Source organism: Notothenia coriiceps, unplaced genomic scaffold, assembly GCF_000735185.1.
Source record: "Notothenia coriiceps isolate Sejong01 unplaced genomic scaffold, NC01 NC01_scaffold00019291, whole genome shotgun sequence".
NCBI classification, from domain to species: Eukaryota; Metazoa; Chordata; class Actinopteri; order Perciformes; family Nototheniidae; genus Notothenia; species Notothenia coriiceps.
The window spans coordinates 1,144-17,334 of NW_011351992.1; the positions used below are offsets into that span (position 1 = coordinate 1,144).

Consider the following 16,191-nt stretch of genomic DNA (forward strand, 5'->3'; position numbering starts at 1 on the left):
AGACTGGAATAGCGGAGCCCAGTCCGCGAACTCGCCTCACAGGTGCACATGCCAGGATAGAGGACATCAGACTCCAGAGAAAACTTGCTCGAGCCCGAGTCCGAGTCCAAGTCCAAGTCAGAGCGTCAATGTACAAGTCGAGTCCGAGTCATCGTGGGGGGGGGAATTCACGAGTCCGAGTCCAAGTCAGTGTACGCGAGAATTCACGAGTCCGAGTCGCGTCAATCAGTGCGCGAGTCCGAGTCCGAGTCGAGTCACGAGTCCCGAAAATCGGCACTCGAGTCCGAGTCCAGGACTCGAGTACTCCATCTCTGAATTATAACTACCTCACTATCCTATGTATCTGATTCTGATTTGTAACTTTCATGATATATTTGTATATAATCATGCAAATGTAAGGGGTGCATTGTTGTGAGAGCATGACATGTTAGACTGTCATTGCCAGCTGAATAAATAACAAAAGGAACTTGGAAATTCAAACATTATAGACACAGTTGAGCCATTAAAAGAGTAAGCAAGTGCATTTTGGTGAAGAAGCATAACTACCCTATTTGAGTTGTTTTCATCCTTGTAAAGCAACTAAGTAAATGTACTCAATTACTGTAATCAAGTACAATTTTAAGACTTGAGTTACACCAGGAGTAAAATCTACAAGCTTCCCTGCAGTATGCAAATTAATTCAAAGTAGCTCCACCTATCCCAGCTTTAATAAACCTATTAATTCATCAATAATTATAATCAAAACATATAACAAATATTATTTTGGAATGTGCCAATCTGCATAATGAGTACTTTTACTTTTGGTACTTAAAGTATGTTTTGTTGCTCATACTTTTCTACCTTTACTTTTGCATTTGCCATGCAGGACTTTTACTTGTAACAGAGTATCCCTTCCCTACACTTTGGTATTTCTACTTTTACTTAAGTACACGAAAGGAGTACTTCTCCCACCTCTGTTTTTTGTAAACCTAACACCAGTATTTAGGTATTTAATTTGTTTGCATCAAAGAGTGTACATTTTGTTCAAGGCTGCCTGCAACACAAACCAAGACCATCTTTGACACACCTCCATGTGGACAGACAGTTGTTTCTAACTTACCTGACAGAAGCGACGAACCGCCCTCTTGTTGGTCAGCTTGTATTTCCAGGTCAGGTACAAGCTTCTTTGCTGGCGTGGGATGAAAGGCTTGGCTCGGGGATTGGGGGTCCAGGCGTCCATCCCGGACAACAGAGCTCAGACCCTCCACCTGCCCTGCTCCACCTCCTGCGGCCGGGGCATGCACTGCTCCACAACACCACCGACTGAGACGAGGCTGGGTGTCACATCATCATCTGAAACACACGAGTAAAGCACCCCAGGGGTCAGAAGTTAAGTTAGCTCATCACCAAGTATAGCTAACGGTAGCTATAGCTGAATATTTCTACACAAGTAGAGTAACTAGGCACTTTTAGTATATTAGCTAAGTATGAGACTCTCTAAACGTCTGCCCTCTGCAGAAATAAAATAGGTACCACTCACTGGGTCGTCGGTAAATCTCTCATTATCGTTTAAATATCGTAGACAGTAAAACAATTCAGAAAAGTCGCTTGTACAGCTGCTACATGCTAACAGGGATGTATTAAAAATAACGGTGTTTGTGTCGCAGAGCACCTACGTCACCGCGCTTCTTCTTCTTCTTCGCCTTTAAAAACAGCTGTGATCATTACTGCCCTCTTCTTCTTCTTCTTCTCTTTTTTAATGGCGGGTCGCAAACAGCTTTTGGTTGCATACCGCCACCTACTGTACAAAAAAAGAGAAGAAGAAGAAGAAGAGGGCAGTAATGATCACAGCTGTTTTNATCTGGTATGGAGACATCATTAGAATACTCCCGACATGAGTCCCTGCCAAAAATACTGACCCTAGCATATTCTTCAAAGTGTTTAACACAGGAACATAATATGCACATCTTTCTATTCTGTTCTCATCTCTGCCTAAAAACACCCTTTTGGGCTCAACATATTTAAACACTTCTCTAAAGCACTTGGCTCTAGAGTAGGATGTTCTCATAGGCCCTGTGTGGCAAGCTGAGAACAATTCAGATTCCTTCACTGTATCACAGATTTTTACAATGTCCTCATCCGATACTGGCAAATCTTTCAGAAGCAAGTTTAATCTATTCAGAGTATATGTCTGTCCCAACTCATGTATATTCTGAATCTCTTCAACAATGTTCTGAATAGTAGATGCTGGAATAAGATGTTGTCCCTGCAATTTTATGTAAAACATACACACATTTCTGTGGTACAAGTCACTGAAATTACACATGTCCCCAACAGTGTCTTCATCATCTGACATACTGGCAGTTTCCTGTATGGTAGTGGCACTCTGCTCACTTGTAGAAGGACATGCATTTTCGAATGAGCCGCAAATCATATTTACAGAACAATGTCTGTGTTTTCTGGACAAATGGGAAGTAAACAAAGATTTTACAGTAAACACACTTTTGCATCCTCTCACAGGACACTTCACAAGACGCCCCTCTGCTATGTGCTCCTTCAGGTGTGCAACCAGCTCTTTGACTCCGTCACACTGGCGTTCACAAAGTGAAAGTGCACATTTTAACGTTGCCAAAGCCATATCCTGAGCAACCGACGATGTGCCATTATGGTGGCGATAGAAGTGAGACTTTAATGATGCATATCCAGAAAACACCTGCTTACAATCAATTCCAACACACTTGAAAATACAACGAGGTTCATTGCGGTGGAGTTTGCAATGTACAACATACCCCTTAAGAGACTGAACAGATTCTCCACAAATGCAACAGGAATGGTCAAACAGGCATATATCCACCATAAAACTAACAAGTAGAAATATGTCCAGGCATGCCTCGGATCGGGCACCACGTTTTTGTTTGCAAGAGCCACAAAACACAGAAAATCTCGTTACCACATTCTATTTTACCATGTCTCAGAAAGAGGTCTGAACATTATTAGCCTAGCACTGCACTTAGCACGACACGGGAGCGGCACATCAAATAGGCAACCGTTAATGTTTCAATTCAAGCGCCCTTTCTGTCCACAACCTCCACTCAAATTTGACGGGCAAAAATTGACTTCACCTTACCGTGTTAACTGAAGACAAGCTGCAACGTTCAGACAAGTCCAGAATAATCAGACGAAGTACCTGCTGGAGAGTAGTTCAAATCACTGCGACACAGGAGCGACACATCAGAGAGGCAACCATTAATGTTTGAATTCAAGCGCCCAGTCTGTCCACAACCTCCGCTCAAATTTGACGGGCAATGGCATTTTAGCCTGAAATGTGTCCAGGCATGCCTGGGAACGGGCAACACTTTTTTCAAAGCACTTTTGCAAGAGTCACTACACTCGGACAATCTTGTTACAAAGAAAAAAATTCAATTCATCAATCAATTTACCCCTTCTCCCAAAGACGTCTGAACAGTATTAGCCTAGCTAAACATTAACTATACTTTGGTGTGCGACCAAAGCTGCGCAAACTCATTCATAATCGAAATAATCATACGAAAATACGAGTACGAGTTTACGGTCTTTTACTGTCGTGGTTTGACAGTTTTACACCGTAAAATCTACAGCCATTTTTTACAGTGTGTATGACACAGCATTAAAAGTACTAAGATACAGAGAGCTAAGAAATATAGACAGGTGCAGGAATGAGTCCAAAAACCCAGAAATGATTTAGCATTTTATAACTTCCGGTCCCTCTTCTCGAAGTGAACGTCTTTCTGAATGTGTTCATGGCTTAGAGGCCTGAAATAAGTTCTGTGGTTAACACAAGTTAAACAACATAAAGTACTGGAGTTGTAGCCCACTCATGAATGTACATATGTGTCAAAAAAACTATAACTGCTTACAAGTCACTAAATAAACTGACGAAACATGGATGTATAAAAAGAACTTGATCTAGCGTTGGAGGTGACCGTAACGTGGAGCTTATACTGCTGATCGAAACTTGTGATGTATCATAAACGTGTGTTAGCTACATAGCTTATTATCCTTGCTATGCTAACTTTCGGGTCATCATTACAAATACATCATCACTGCACCACTCTATATAAGCAAAGAATAACAGGGAGGAAAGAAGACAAACAAAACATGTCAGACAGAAAAAGGAACAGGAAGTAAAACAATTAGAGGAGATTAAGAGGAGGAAGAAATAAGTACATCAAAATAAAAGGAAGTGGTCAAATCTGCCTATAGAAGCTTCGTTGAAATGTGTAAAAAAGGACAAGAAAAAAATCTGTTAAAACAAAAGGAATGAATAGAAAACAAACTATGAAGAAGGGCAGGAAGTGTCTCTAGGCTGAGGCTAAGAAATGACAATGTATTAAAGAGACAATGTTTTAAATTGTGAATGCTTTTATTCATTGCAGAGTCTTCTGAAATGGAGCCTGACTGGAATTTCTGGAAGTATCTTATTGATGTCGACGGCAAAGTGGTGGATGCATGGGGACCAAAAGTTTCCGTGCGAGAAATCCGACCTAAAATAGCTGAAATGGTGCGACAGATAATCCTAAAGAAGAAGGAAGAGCTTTAGATATGATCTGTCACATGACCCTTTAGTGTGTGGGTTAGATTTACATGCGTTGGTACATGAACCAAAGAGATATTTCGCTGGTAGATTTGGACCTTCTTTGAATATTCAATTATATCCAAGTAACATGGCCAAAGCAAATTCTACATGCCTTCTGAAGGCACTGCTGAAACACCACTATGTTTTTATATTTAATGTCAAATTTCATATCAGATGGATGATAATTTAAAGCTGCAGCCTTAAGCAAAATTACTTCTATCCTTTCTGTTAGACATGTTGATAATGTTTTAGATTTTGTATTCATTCTAATTTGTTGAATAAACTTAAACTGTGATGAGTGAAACCTTGCTATTGTCACTGTTTTATTGAACGGAAATGTTCAGAACACAAATATTTGGCACTTTTCTTAAGAAGAGAAGAAGCCAAATGCAGAGTCTGAGGCAGGAAGGTTTTATACAAATACTTTATTAAACCTATTATATGAACCATGCAAAACTGGCATTTTTTCATGTCATTCATTCAGTCTCTTTTTAGTTTGATCCAGTCGTCACGTTTGATTTAATCATACATATCCCAGCCTGCATGAACTCATCACCTCTGTTCGAACTTTAAACCTAATTTATAAATCCCAAAGGTATTACTGTTTCCTCAAAGCACTGGCCAACCAGAAGAAAGTGTGAGGAGTTAAATTATAGACTAAGGGGAGAGGATGGTTTAGTAATAATTATTGTACTACACACTGATATACAGTTATACTTCGAGCAGCGCATGGATACTCACTGTACTACATACAGTTCTGGCACGGACGCTCACCATACCAGAGACAGTACTGAATGTATACTCACTAGTAAACACAGGAAAGGAGTTGTCATCAAGTGGTAAAAGCTGTGGCAAATATTTACTGAGAATTAGGATGTGGTTTATCTGCTACCTGTTCTTCCTTTAAGAAAGACTGAGAGTTCCTCTTTTTAGACTTTTAAATTGGGGGTGACAGTCGCTACAATTAAACTGCTTGAAGAATAGAGCCACTTTTTACTTAGAACCTAAATAAACTTTGGCTGTGTAGAATTTTTTGCACCTTATACATACAATATGTGGCCTATGGTGGTGTATGGCATTGGTTGAAGTTTCAGACATACACATAAAACTTGTACACTCATCTTTGACTTAATTTTTTCTTTTAAGTAGACCCTGATACTGTATATTTATTTCCTTTCTGAAATACGTATATTCATTTTATTTTATAAACGCACTGCTTTGTTTTTGCAGTCCACACAGGCTCAATTATGTCAAAACTATTTTGAATTCATGCAAAAGTATGAGGAACTTCATATGAGACACAGTCAAATATGCTCCTGGGAACTCAGTTGATGTTAGGGACTCGCACACGATTTTGCTGTCAAAGACCAACGTTAAAAGTGCATTGTGAAAGACATGCTAGATTCAGGTTAAAAACATTCCCAAAAATAATTTACATTATTAACAGAATGTGAAAAGGAATCAGTGTTTGTTGTTAGGTCAAATATATTTATATTTTATGTTGTAGTTATATCTACTGAAATTAGCATGTTTAATCACTAGTTGCGGCCCTTTGACGCGTTAGCAAGGGACTGCCGTGGGGCCGTGACAAAGTTTGTTTTGTTTCTGTGACTTTGGATTTAGTCAAAAAAACTAAACCAAGATACCTTTCCACGGAGTATACAGCCCTCGATTAACATTAATGCCACAGTAATTTCACTTAGAGTAGTAATCTAAAGCTAAGTAAAGACACTATGGCTTGTCAAATTATCCAAACGGAGACACCATAGACATTAGCCAGCAACATTAAAGGGGCGCTATTGTGCTAATTCTCAGGTTCACATTTCATTTTTTTTTTGTGCCTCTACTTTGACATGTTTACATGTTTTTATTTTCAAAAAGGTGTTTATTTTTCTCATAAACATAAAAACATATTACACAGTTCAAAACAAGCACAACCCAATAAAGCACAAAAGGACACCTAGGCTAAAAACCCTTAACAAAACAATGCAGAAGAGCTTGTGTGATTCTCTTTATTTTAAAATTAAATTATATTGTTGGGAAAACGTTTTTTCAGTGCTCAATCTGCTCGTCAAATAGAGAAGTTATCCCCCTTTTTAAAATCTTACCTTTAAAAGGGGAAAATAGATATTGGTATATTGAGGTAGATATGGTATTTAGTTAAGACCTGTCCCATTGCTGAGCTCCACTAAGTGACAACTGTGTCTTTCCAGCTTTCTTTTGTCACTCAGAATAAGATGCTCGAATGCCTTTTGACAAATATACAAGATGTTCAACTGTTGACTATAATTAGACAAATAACTGTCAGTGAGAGACGCCCCGGTGAGAGCGTGTTGTGTTTGGTTTTCTCTGTGACCTAACACATTGTAAAACGCACGTATGGAGTTCACCGTTACCCAAACAGACTCACATAAAAAGGAAGTAGAGAAGGGGAAACTGACCAATGCAAATTATTCAAAAAAATATACAAGTTTTTTCCCTACTTTCAAATTCAAAGTAATGCATACAGTTCCTGTTCCTTCTTCTTGTGCAAGGTGTAGTATCCTCCTCTTTTTAAACACAGGTTTGTATACAAGATGTGATTCCACTGTCAAAAGAGCAATGCAACATTTTCACATCACGATGAAGCTGATTCTGTCCCTCACTGTCATCTGGATGCTCTCCAGCTCAGGTAACTCACTCTTTAACTGAGTTTATTCAGGTATTTTTTAAAGATACAAAACGCTATATGGAATGAAGTTCTGAATTTAATAAAAAATATTTGAGGGAAATAACTTTTCGTAAACATGACCATGAGGCTAACTTTACCAGTCACAAAAATGCCTTTAATCCAGATAGCATGTCAGTGACCTATAGGTAAAGTCAGAAGTAAATATTTAAATATGGAACTGTTAGTGAGGCTGATGGAGAACAGGACAGTACAGGAGTCACCATAGACTTTAGTAAAACTGCAGCTATATAAATTAACGAGTTGCCTTTAAATACCAGTAAGTAAGTTCAGGTATTTAAAATAGTAAATCAGTGATTTTATGGTAAAATATGTTTATTGTTCAGCTTCCCTTCATCATTTGACTGAATATTCTCTGGTGCAGCTGGAGCTCTTATGTGTAAAAATGATACTGCAACCAGTGTGACCTGTAAATCCAATGAACAGTGTGCAACAGCTATGGTTAGAGCTACTATACAAGGTAAGTGTACAAATATTTAAAAGAAATGTGTTGTTTCCTCATGTCAGTGTTTTTTTTAAACAATATTTCATAATAAAGATCTTTTCACATTTGTTTTTTACAATTTACTAATTGCAAATATATTTAACAGGCCTGTCAGGAGGAAAAAAATCATGTGTGTCATCCTCCGTCTGCGAACCCAACAATCAGACATTTTCATTCAAATCTGGTCAAGCTCAACTCACTGCATTTGTTCACTGCTGCAAGACAGATAACTGCAACAGTGTTAATGTGTCTGGTAAGTGAAAAGAAGTAATACAATTAAGGAAAGGAAGTGCCATTTATATATCAGAATACATACAAAAATGACTGGTTTTGGCCTTTTTTGACGTGTCTCCTCTCCTGTTCTGTTTCAGCCACTATAAATAAGACAGAAAACAATCTGATGTGTTATATGTGTGATGGTGATCAAAGTACTGTCTGTAACAAAACAGTACAGTGTAAGGGAAACGAGGACCGCTGCGTTAAAGGGACTGGTGAGATCTCATTCTGCATATTCAGCAAATTCCTTAGCATTTGTAACACCAGTGGTGGAAGAAACACTCAGAAATACTATGGGTTTAGAACACTTGAATTGAACATTTGACTTAAGTAGAAGTACAGAAGTATTACCAGCAAAGATAACTTCAAGTATCAAAAGTAAAAGTACTCAGTATGGACGATTTGCTAGTTTTTTTATAAACATTTTTTATATTGTTATTCTGTAATATCACCATCAATGTTGAGCACATTCTAGTTATTTAAAAAAAAATACTGGGTAGATTAAAAGTACAGCATATCATATAGTATGAGCGAATCATGTGAACCAAGTAGTGGAGTAAAATGTACAATGTTTGCCTTCAAAATGTAGTGGAGTAGACATATAATGTGGCATAACATTGAAACACTAAAGAAAAGTACAAATATGTTAAAAGAGTACTTAAGAACAATACTTTAGTTAATGTACCTTGCTTCATTTCACCACTGGTTACTGCTGCCTTCAACTATTCCACCATGTGTGTGGTTTCAGAGATCTGTAAAAACTGTGGTCTACTATAACAGTGATTCTGTCATCCACAGCTCATGTTGATGGAAAGGACTCTGAGAAATTCTCTGGCTGTGCCTCTAAAAACACGTGTGGAGCTGCTTCTCAGCTGGGCTTCCTGACTGGCGCTCTGAAATTCGACAATGGACCACACTGCTGTGACACCAAGCTCTGTAATTCAGCCTGGACTGTCAAACTGAGTGTTGTTCCCTTTTGGGTCGGACTCCTTCTGTTTGTTGTCCTTTAGAGCAAAAAGCAGCTGATAAAAATATCACAACGTACCAATTATTATTGATATTTGTTAGTGATGTGTTTATTATTATTTATCAAAGAAAATTAATAATATTAGTCAATATAATATCTCCTTTTGATCAGTGATGGTACAGTCATACACATTCTAACCAATAATGTCTACTTCCAAAGTTTTTACACAGATTGAAATGATAAAATTACTGATTATTGATTGAAATACTCAAATGAATACAGAACCTGCCGATTACAAAAAACAAATCCAAATAAATATACAAAGTCAAATTCTTGTATTGTACTTGTAAGCAATTTCCTTTCTATCGTGGCCACAATTATTCATCATAAGGGTATTATTGTAATAGCCAAAGACATTTAGAAAAACAAATGATACCAAACCAATGATATGTCAAATTAATATTTAACTATGTTTCTTGTTCTGCTTTTTTTGCAAATGAATTAGGGAGATGGAGAAAGAATATGTATGTATAAGCGATGATTTAATAGGAGCTTTCATTATTTACCAGATATAATCACATGTGTATTTTGGACATATCAACATTCTTTTAAATTCACATTTGTGTTACATGATGAGTAAGTTGAAAATGTACTCTTCTTTTTGTGCTGGTTTCCACTTTCTGGATGTGAATGTGTATATATCCATAAAGTGTAAGTGTAAAAGTGTAAAATCATGTTAAATCCACACCATGAATCAGCTGTTTAGATATAGAAATTATCGATTTAACTTTCTTGTTATTTGTGTGCAGTTATCTCTGGCATATATATGAATACCTACTGTAATAAGTACTCACCATAATAAAGCTTCAACTACAAGCTTCTATCTTTGTTGCTAAGAGAAATCCTCAGACCACAATCGCATACTGTGCTAGAAAAAGGTAACAATGACTTTAAAGCTTTGTTGAGCTGCTGTGCTGGTGATAACACTCTGTTGGTTTATTGCTAGCAATCCCTTTAACATCCTAAATAATCATTTGATTAACTGTTAATAAGAAATACTGATTGGTGTAGTTTTGGGATCCCTGGAAAAGTAAAATATTCTTAAGTTATCACATCAGGTAGTCCTACCACATCTAGTAGCACACATAATTCCCCACTGAGCTCTATGGCTTTAGCATTGAGCTATACGGATCTACCAATGTAACCATACGGCTACATTCGATTAGTATATATTATATGTGATAAGAATAAAATAAAATATTTATATTATAAACTTTAATCACATTCTTTTTTTACATTTCCTGATACAGAATTGTTTTGATGTTGTGATCTTTGATATTGCACACATACCAGAACTGTATAAGCCTAATATTTTTCGATTATCTAAGCAAAGTCAGACAAGCAAAGGTGTGTTTCCATCTCAGAAATAAAAATATAAATAAAAAGACCACCTTGCGATATTTTGTTACTCATGTTAAAGCTCAAGTAAGGGGCTACTGTGCATATCAACTTTAATATATCTCCAAAACTTGCAGACATTTCCAATATTAATACGTTAGAATGCTTTGAAATGGTTAACAGGGTTAACGACAGTATTTTGGCCCAGCTCCAGCTAGGAGAAAGTCTGAAGGATGGACATTTGTAATCAGCTGTAGGAAGGAATAATGTTATAATTTAGTCCAGGAAGCCATGGGTTTCGGCTCATTTTGACTGCGGTATGGAAATCAACATGTTCAAACAATCGAAGGTCTTTGATAGCAAAAAAGTCATTACAAAAACAAATTCAAATACATTGACCCAACAAAAGCAGTGGAAAAGTGTATCAGTCCAAGAATCCACAAGTAGACTAATAACAAGGTTGTTGTAGAAAACTAATCTAGAAAACCATGCATAGCTGTAAAGACATGAGGCAGTATGTCACATCGTAAACATTGGCATTTTTAAACCTTCCAATTCTAGCTCTTCTTATGTAAAATCACAAAAACAGGGGAAAAAAAGACGATTAAGAAAATGTGCGGTTGCTCATTTCACGGTGGCTCTTTTCACGTCCACCTTTTCCCAGCCCTTGCTTTCGACATGTTTAGGTGTCTTGGGCAAGATGGACGGTCCATTTACGATATCCACCTGACAAATATGGAACCAATGACCTCTCCTTTTGGTTCTCCTTCAACTCCTGTATATCTTATCTGTTGTGGAAAAGTGTTGGGGGGATCCCAAGAGAAGCTGGAAGACCTGTCCAGGCCTGGGTTATCTTGCATTTACTGCTACCACCATGAATAGGAGTCCAACTTAGAAGCTCTCAGTCTTGTATGTTTTTCAGAAACTCATCTATTTCTCTGCACATTCTGTTTCTTCCCCTTACTCTGATCTTCTCCAGAGTTCTGAGGCTGTTCTCACGATAGCAAGATTGTTGCGTTATTGCTGCTGCCCTTATGTGATATTCTATCGACTTGTAGCTCTCCTTTCGAAAGCGGTGTACATATTGTGCGTAGTTGTTGTAAAGCATCTGTGCCCCTTCTGCATCCAAGTCACTTCCCAGCAGTTCCTCGTATATCTCATCAGCTTTTCCTTGGTCATTGGACTCGGCATAGATGTTTGCAAGAGATATTTTCCTTGTAAGTGAAGAAAAAGGGTAAAGAGTAATCACTTCTTTATGGAGACTGATTGCTCGATCGATCATACCGTTCTCCAAGGGATTGTCCCTGTGCAGAAAGATCTTCTTCTTGTAGCAGATTGCAGCACATCTCTTGAGGTAACGCTCATGTGGATGTCTTTCCAGAACCTCCTCTGCCAAGTCAATGGCCTCATCCATGGATACATAGATTCTGTACAGCCTTAGTAACGGTTTTAAACCACTGTAGCTGCTGATGGGCTTTCTTAAAACTCTTCTAGCCAACTCCCGTGCTTCAGTTTCCATTTTTTTCCCTCTCTTGGCACATGCCTCAAAGTACAGCGCAGTGAGGTACAAATTATCTGGATCATGTTTCTTGGCGATATTCAATTTATCAAAGATATCAGCCCCCATGTTTTTCTCTCTGTGCCTAAGAGCATTCTCCAACCCTATGACGTTGCTGGTGTGCCACTCCACCATGTCTGGCTGCATCCTGATGGCTCTCTGGAAGTTATCCGCAGCAAGCAGCATTTTGTCTGCGCTGAACTTCATCAGGGTCCAGGCTTTTTCAGCACAGATCTCTGGATGGAGCTCCTCCTGGGATGGAGATGGATATTCATTCATCAGGAACTTCACTTTAGACAGGTGAGCCTCACTCTCTGCTTGTTCTCCCTCATGGTAGTGCAGCCAAGCCAGGTTCCCGTGGTTCACCACCAACCAAGGACCCTCATCTGAGACAGTGTTTTTAATCTGACGGAAGGCCTCTGCAGCCCTGCTGAAGAAACGGTAGGCGTCATCGCTGAAGCCCAGCTGGTAGTGGATGAACCCCTGCAGGTTGTAAATGTGACCCAGCCAGCTGTATCCCTCCTCTGTGCCGATGTCCTCTAGCTTGTCCCTGAGACAGAAAAGCTTGGAACTGCTCGGGTCCAGATCCCAGGTGAAGTGGCACTGCAGGGCCTCCAGTTGGGCCTCCTGTCCTGTTTGACTCTGAGCAGCACTGGAAGAGATACAAAATAAAAAGTGTCTGAGCTCTTGTGCTGTACAGTAATATAAAGTGCTCTGCGATCTGCATTCGGAATGTAAGCATGATCACAGTTATTATCATAATCTGAAAGAATGAAGGAAGATGAAACATTTAATCAACAGGAAGGAAGGAGTGTCCGAGGGAATAATATTGCGCATTTCCACTACATGGCCTCGCTCGGTATGGCTAGGCCTCGTTATGACTGGCTCACTTTATGGCGCATTTCCATTACAGTTTAGGAACTGGGGTAGTATCTATAGTAACACAGTGTAGGCGGAGCCGTGACGTCATCTTCAATGAGAGCCCCAGAAAAACAACACAGCCGTTATCTGTTAGCACTCAGAGCTCACAGCTCCTCATATCTGTTCAGTAACTAGACAAAAGTTAAACAAGTACAAACCACAGACTGTCTGTGTCATGGCGAATACAGTCGCTGGTTTATTTATGTCTGTATAGGCCGTTGTTGTGAGTGTGGACGGTCAGAGCATTTACAACGTTAGCTTAGCCAATCTCCATTTAGACAACACGCATTTTAAAAGGTTTTTCGCCTACCATCTTGTGAATTAGGACCCTCTAGCCGGTACTAGGCCAATTGGAAACGCAACCAAAAACGGGCCCCGCACGGCTTGGCACGCTTAAAGCGAGCTCCGCGCTGCAGTGGAAACGCGCCAATAGTGTGCTCGGTAGAGTGCAGATCCCGGTGTTTCTTCAACGACCACTGCTGTTTTGTTTGTTTGATTGATTGAATGAAAACAACAGAAAAGAAGGACCGAAAGACAGCAGAAAAGTAAATAATAAATGAAATGAGCGGAGAGTGATGAAGGAAAGCAAAGTTGTGAACATAAGAAGATTGACATGGAAATAAAGTTAAAAAAAGACAAGTTTCAATGGTAGAGAGGAAGTAAAAAGGAGAGAGGAAAAGTAGGGAAAGAAATAGACAAACAAAAAAGGGAAAAATAAATAAGAAAGACAAGTTAACAACGGAAGGAAACCATAAATAGCAAAGAATGGATAAAACCAAGAAGGACATTATAGAAGGAAAAGAAATGACAGCACAGTAGAGAAATTGATGTAGGGAAATACATAATAAGAGGTGTAAAACTAAATAAAGAAAATTACAAAATAAACTTTAAACAAGCAAATACTAAACACAGAATAAGATTTGAACAATTTGTAACATATGATATAATGTATAATATATGATAAGGTATAGTATATGGTGAAAGGTAGAAATATTATACAGCATTATATCAAGTAATCAGCAATATAGTATAGGATATACAACAGAGTATCAAATACATATATATTAGACGGCAGTATCAGTGTTATAATTAATTATATTATATAACCTAATAAAAATATGTAAAACTATAAAACTGAATAAATCAACGTTTTTGTATAGACAGGTATCTAAAATCTCAAGCCGAGAGACAATGGAGGACTAAATCAGATCAGTGACTATGGATCCAAAATGTTATACATATTCAAATTGTGACTGACTTCAGAAATAACATACAAAGTCAGAAGCTCACCTCATCATCCAGCTGCAGTCTGCTTAATCTTAGAAGTCTATTTCTGCTCTTTACACTTTGTACACTGCTGCTTTGGGTGCGGCACCATAAAATCAGTAATGTTCAACTTATGTGTGAACCTAATGCACAAGTGTTGCAAAAGACGTACTTTTTCCAGGCACACTTTTCATGACTGAACAGATTTGTATGGAGCTCAGATCTATTTTTCCTTGAAATTCAAGTTTTGGCTTTCAAGGCAAGAACAACATCGATTTTTTAAATCACGTCTCAAAACACATCTTTTCACACTTGCATATCCACCTTGATCACATCACACGTCCTCAACTTCATATAACAACTTCAAGTTTCAGTTATTCCACACCATTTTCCAAATTAATCCAGAGGGACATTTACAGAAAAATGGAAGGCAGCCAGGTGATTCTGTGTGTTTCATTCTGCAAAAATGTGATCCTGAAGCTCCTGGCAAACACAACATTTTCCCAGTACAATGTAAACTCTGGCAAATATGATCAATCACAGATATTCAAAGGCTAACCGTTTTGTTGCAAGAAACATGCCAAACAAGTGTATAACGGTTTGTGAATAGTCATTGGTTGGAAGTTGGTGGCTTTTTTTATTATTATATTTTTCTGCATGTATTGATTGGCAGACAGTGTAATATTTAGATATCATTTTAAAAGACTCGTCTTTAACCTTTACCAATAAGGTTACTAAAGTTTAACTTTCTTTATTTGTAGGCATGCATGGTTCTTAGATGTACCTTTCAAAAAGAAGATTTTGACATCATGAACTCAATTTGCACTACTTTCTTATTTATGGCCATCAAACATTGGATTATGATTCAAGCTGATCTTGAAACCTCAGATTTTCACATTTGTTCCCATAATGCAAAAAGAAAATGGATATAGGGCAACCAGCCTAGCCAACATTAATTTTATTTTAATTTGAGATGTTCATTTACATGAATTGCAAAATTATATTTATATTGACACATGTATTAGTATTTATATTTTATATATCTGTATTTTGATCTATTTTAATTGTTAGTGTGATAGGTACTTGGACATGTTTTAATGTTGTTGATTGTATACAGTATGTGTACCTGCCCAGGGACTGCAGATGGAAATGAGCTACAATCTGGCATGTAGCAACTCTTCTCTTTTTGAGATGAATGTATTTTTATGCATGGTCATTGTTCAATAAAGATATATAAAACAACAATGATAATACATTACATGATGAGAGTCACGAAATGGATATATAAAAATAAACTGAATCGTCACTGAGGTTAAAACAAGGGTTTCCTGCTGAGGGCAGTAATGCAGAGGGCGGGGGGCGGAGCTTAGGAGAAACGCATCAGTCAAACAGGTTTGTCTTGAGCTGAGAGTCCCCTCGCAGATTCCTGGGCACTGGGAGCTCGATCGCCATCTTGGGAAATCGGACGGAGGAAGCCGGAAGAAGAAAGTGAAGTCGGAGACACGCTGCAGAAAGTTCAGAGAGAGTCGGAAATCATCGAAACATACAGAAACGGTAGCATTGGACTGGTTAGCATAAACTGTACATTGACTGTATCATCATGTCAACCAGCTCAGATGGGACCCAAAGAGCTGGTATGGAATGGGAGGAAACCAAAGCTGTGAGGAAGAAAAGGGCTTTGAGGGAAAAAGTTAGCAGAGCAAGAACACAAAGTTGGTCGGATTGGTCGAGTGGAGCAGGCTTAAACAAAAAACCAAAAGGCAGTCAAAGTGAAAAACAAGCAATTTCGAATACAGAACTAGAGCAGGAGTGGAAAGTTATAATAGAATTCAACCGGGATGGTGGGCATTACCACCCGATTCAACTGACAAAATCAATTGAGAAAGAAATGGGTAAAATCAAATTTGCCAAGTTTATGAACAACAAACGAGTTTTGATACAAGCAACCAGCAAGCAACAGCAGGGAAAAATACTTAAAATGACGACACTCAGTGGGGAA

General features: G+C 38.3%; 2 protein-coding genes across 2 annotated transcripts; one reads left to right on the forward strand and one right to left on the reverse strand.

Annotated features, from left to right (window-relative positions):
• The first annotated feature begins 7,168 nt into the window (after nucleotides 1-7,168).
• LOC104951837 (phospholipase A2 inhibitor and Ly6/PLAUR domain-containing protein-like) lies at nucleotides 7,169-10,076 on the forward strand. The gene is made up of 5 exons (XM_010778569.1): nucleotides 7,169-7,265; nucleotides 7,687-7,782; nucleotides 7,913-8,059; nucleotides 8,178-8,297; nucleotides 8,881-10,076. The coding sequence occupies exons 1-5, from the start codon at nucleotides 7,196-7,198 to the stop codon at nucleotides 9,090-9,092; spliced, it is 645 nt and encodes a 214-aa protein (XP_010776871.1). The 5' UTR covers nucleotides 7,169-7,195; the 3' UTR covers nucleotides 9,093-10,076.
• A 1,022-nt stretch (nucleotides 10,077-11,098) lies between these two features.
• LOC104951836 (interferon-induced protein with tetratricopeptide repeats 5-like) lies at nucleotides 11,099-14,225 on the reverse strand. Its single transcript, XM_010778567.1, has 2 exons — nucleotides 14,217-14,225; nucleotides 11,099-12,657 (listed from the first exon to the last, which is right to left on the reverse strand). The coding sequence occupies exons 1-2, from the start codon at nucleotides 14,222-14,224 to the stop codon at nucleotides 11,349-11,351; spliced, it is 1,317 nt and encodes a 438-aa protein (XP_010776869.1). The 5' UTR covers nucleotide 14,225; the 3' UTR covers nucleotides 11,099-11,348.
• Nucleotides 14,226-16,191: the final 1,966 nt, after the last annotated feature.

Excerpts from the sequence above, each read along its gene's own strand:
- LOC104951837 (XM_010778569.1), top strand. The coding sequence starts at position 7,196 with ATGCAACATTTTCACATCACGATGAAGCTGATTCTGTCCCTCACTGTC. Across the intron at positions 7,266-7,686 it reads CTGGATGCTCTCCAGCTCAG|CTGGAGCTCTTATGTGTAAA; the intron begins GTAACTCACTCT and ends TCTCTGGTGCAG. Across the intron at positions 8,060-8,177 it reads CAACAGTGTTAATGTGTCTG|CCACTATAAATAAGACAGAA; the intron begins GTAAGTGAAAAG and ends GTTCTGTTTCAG.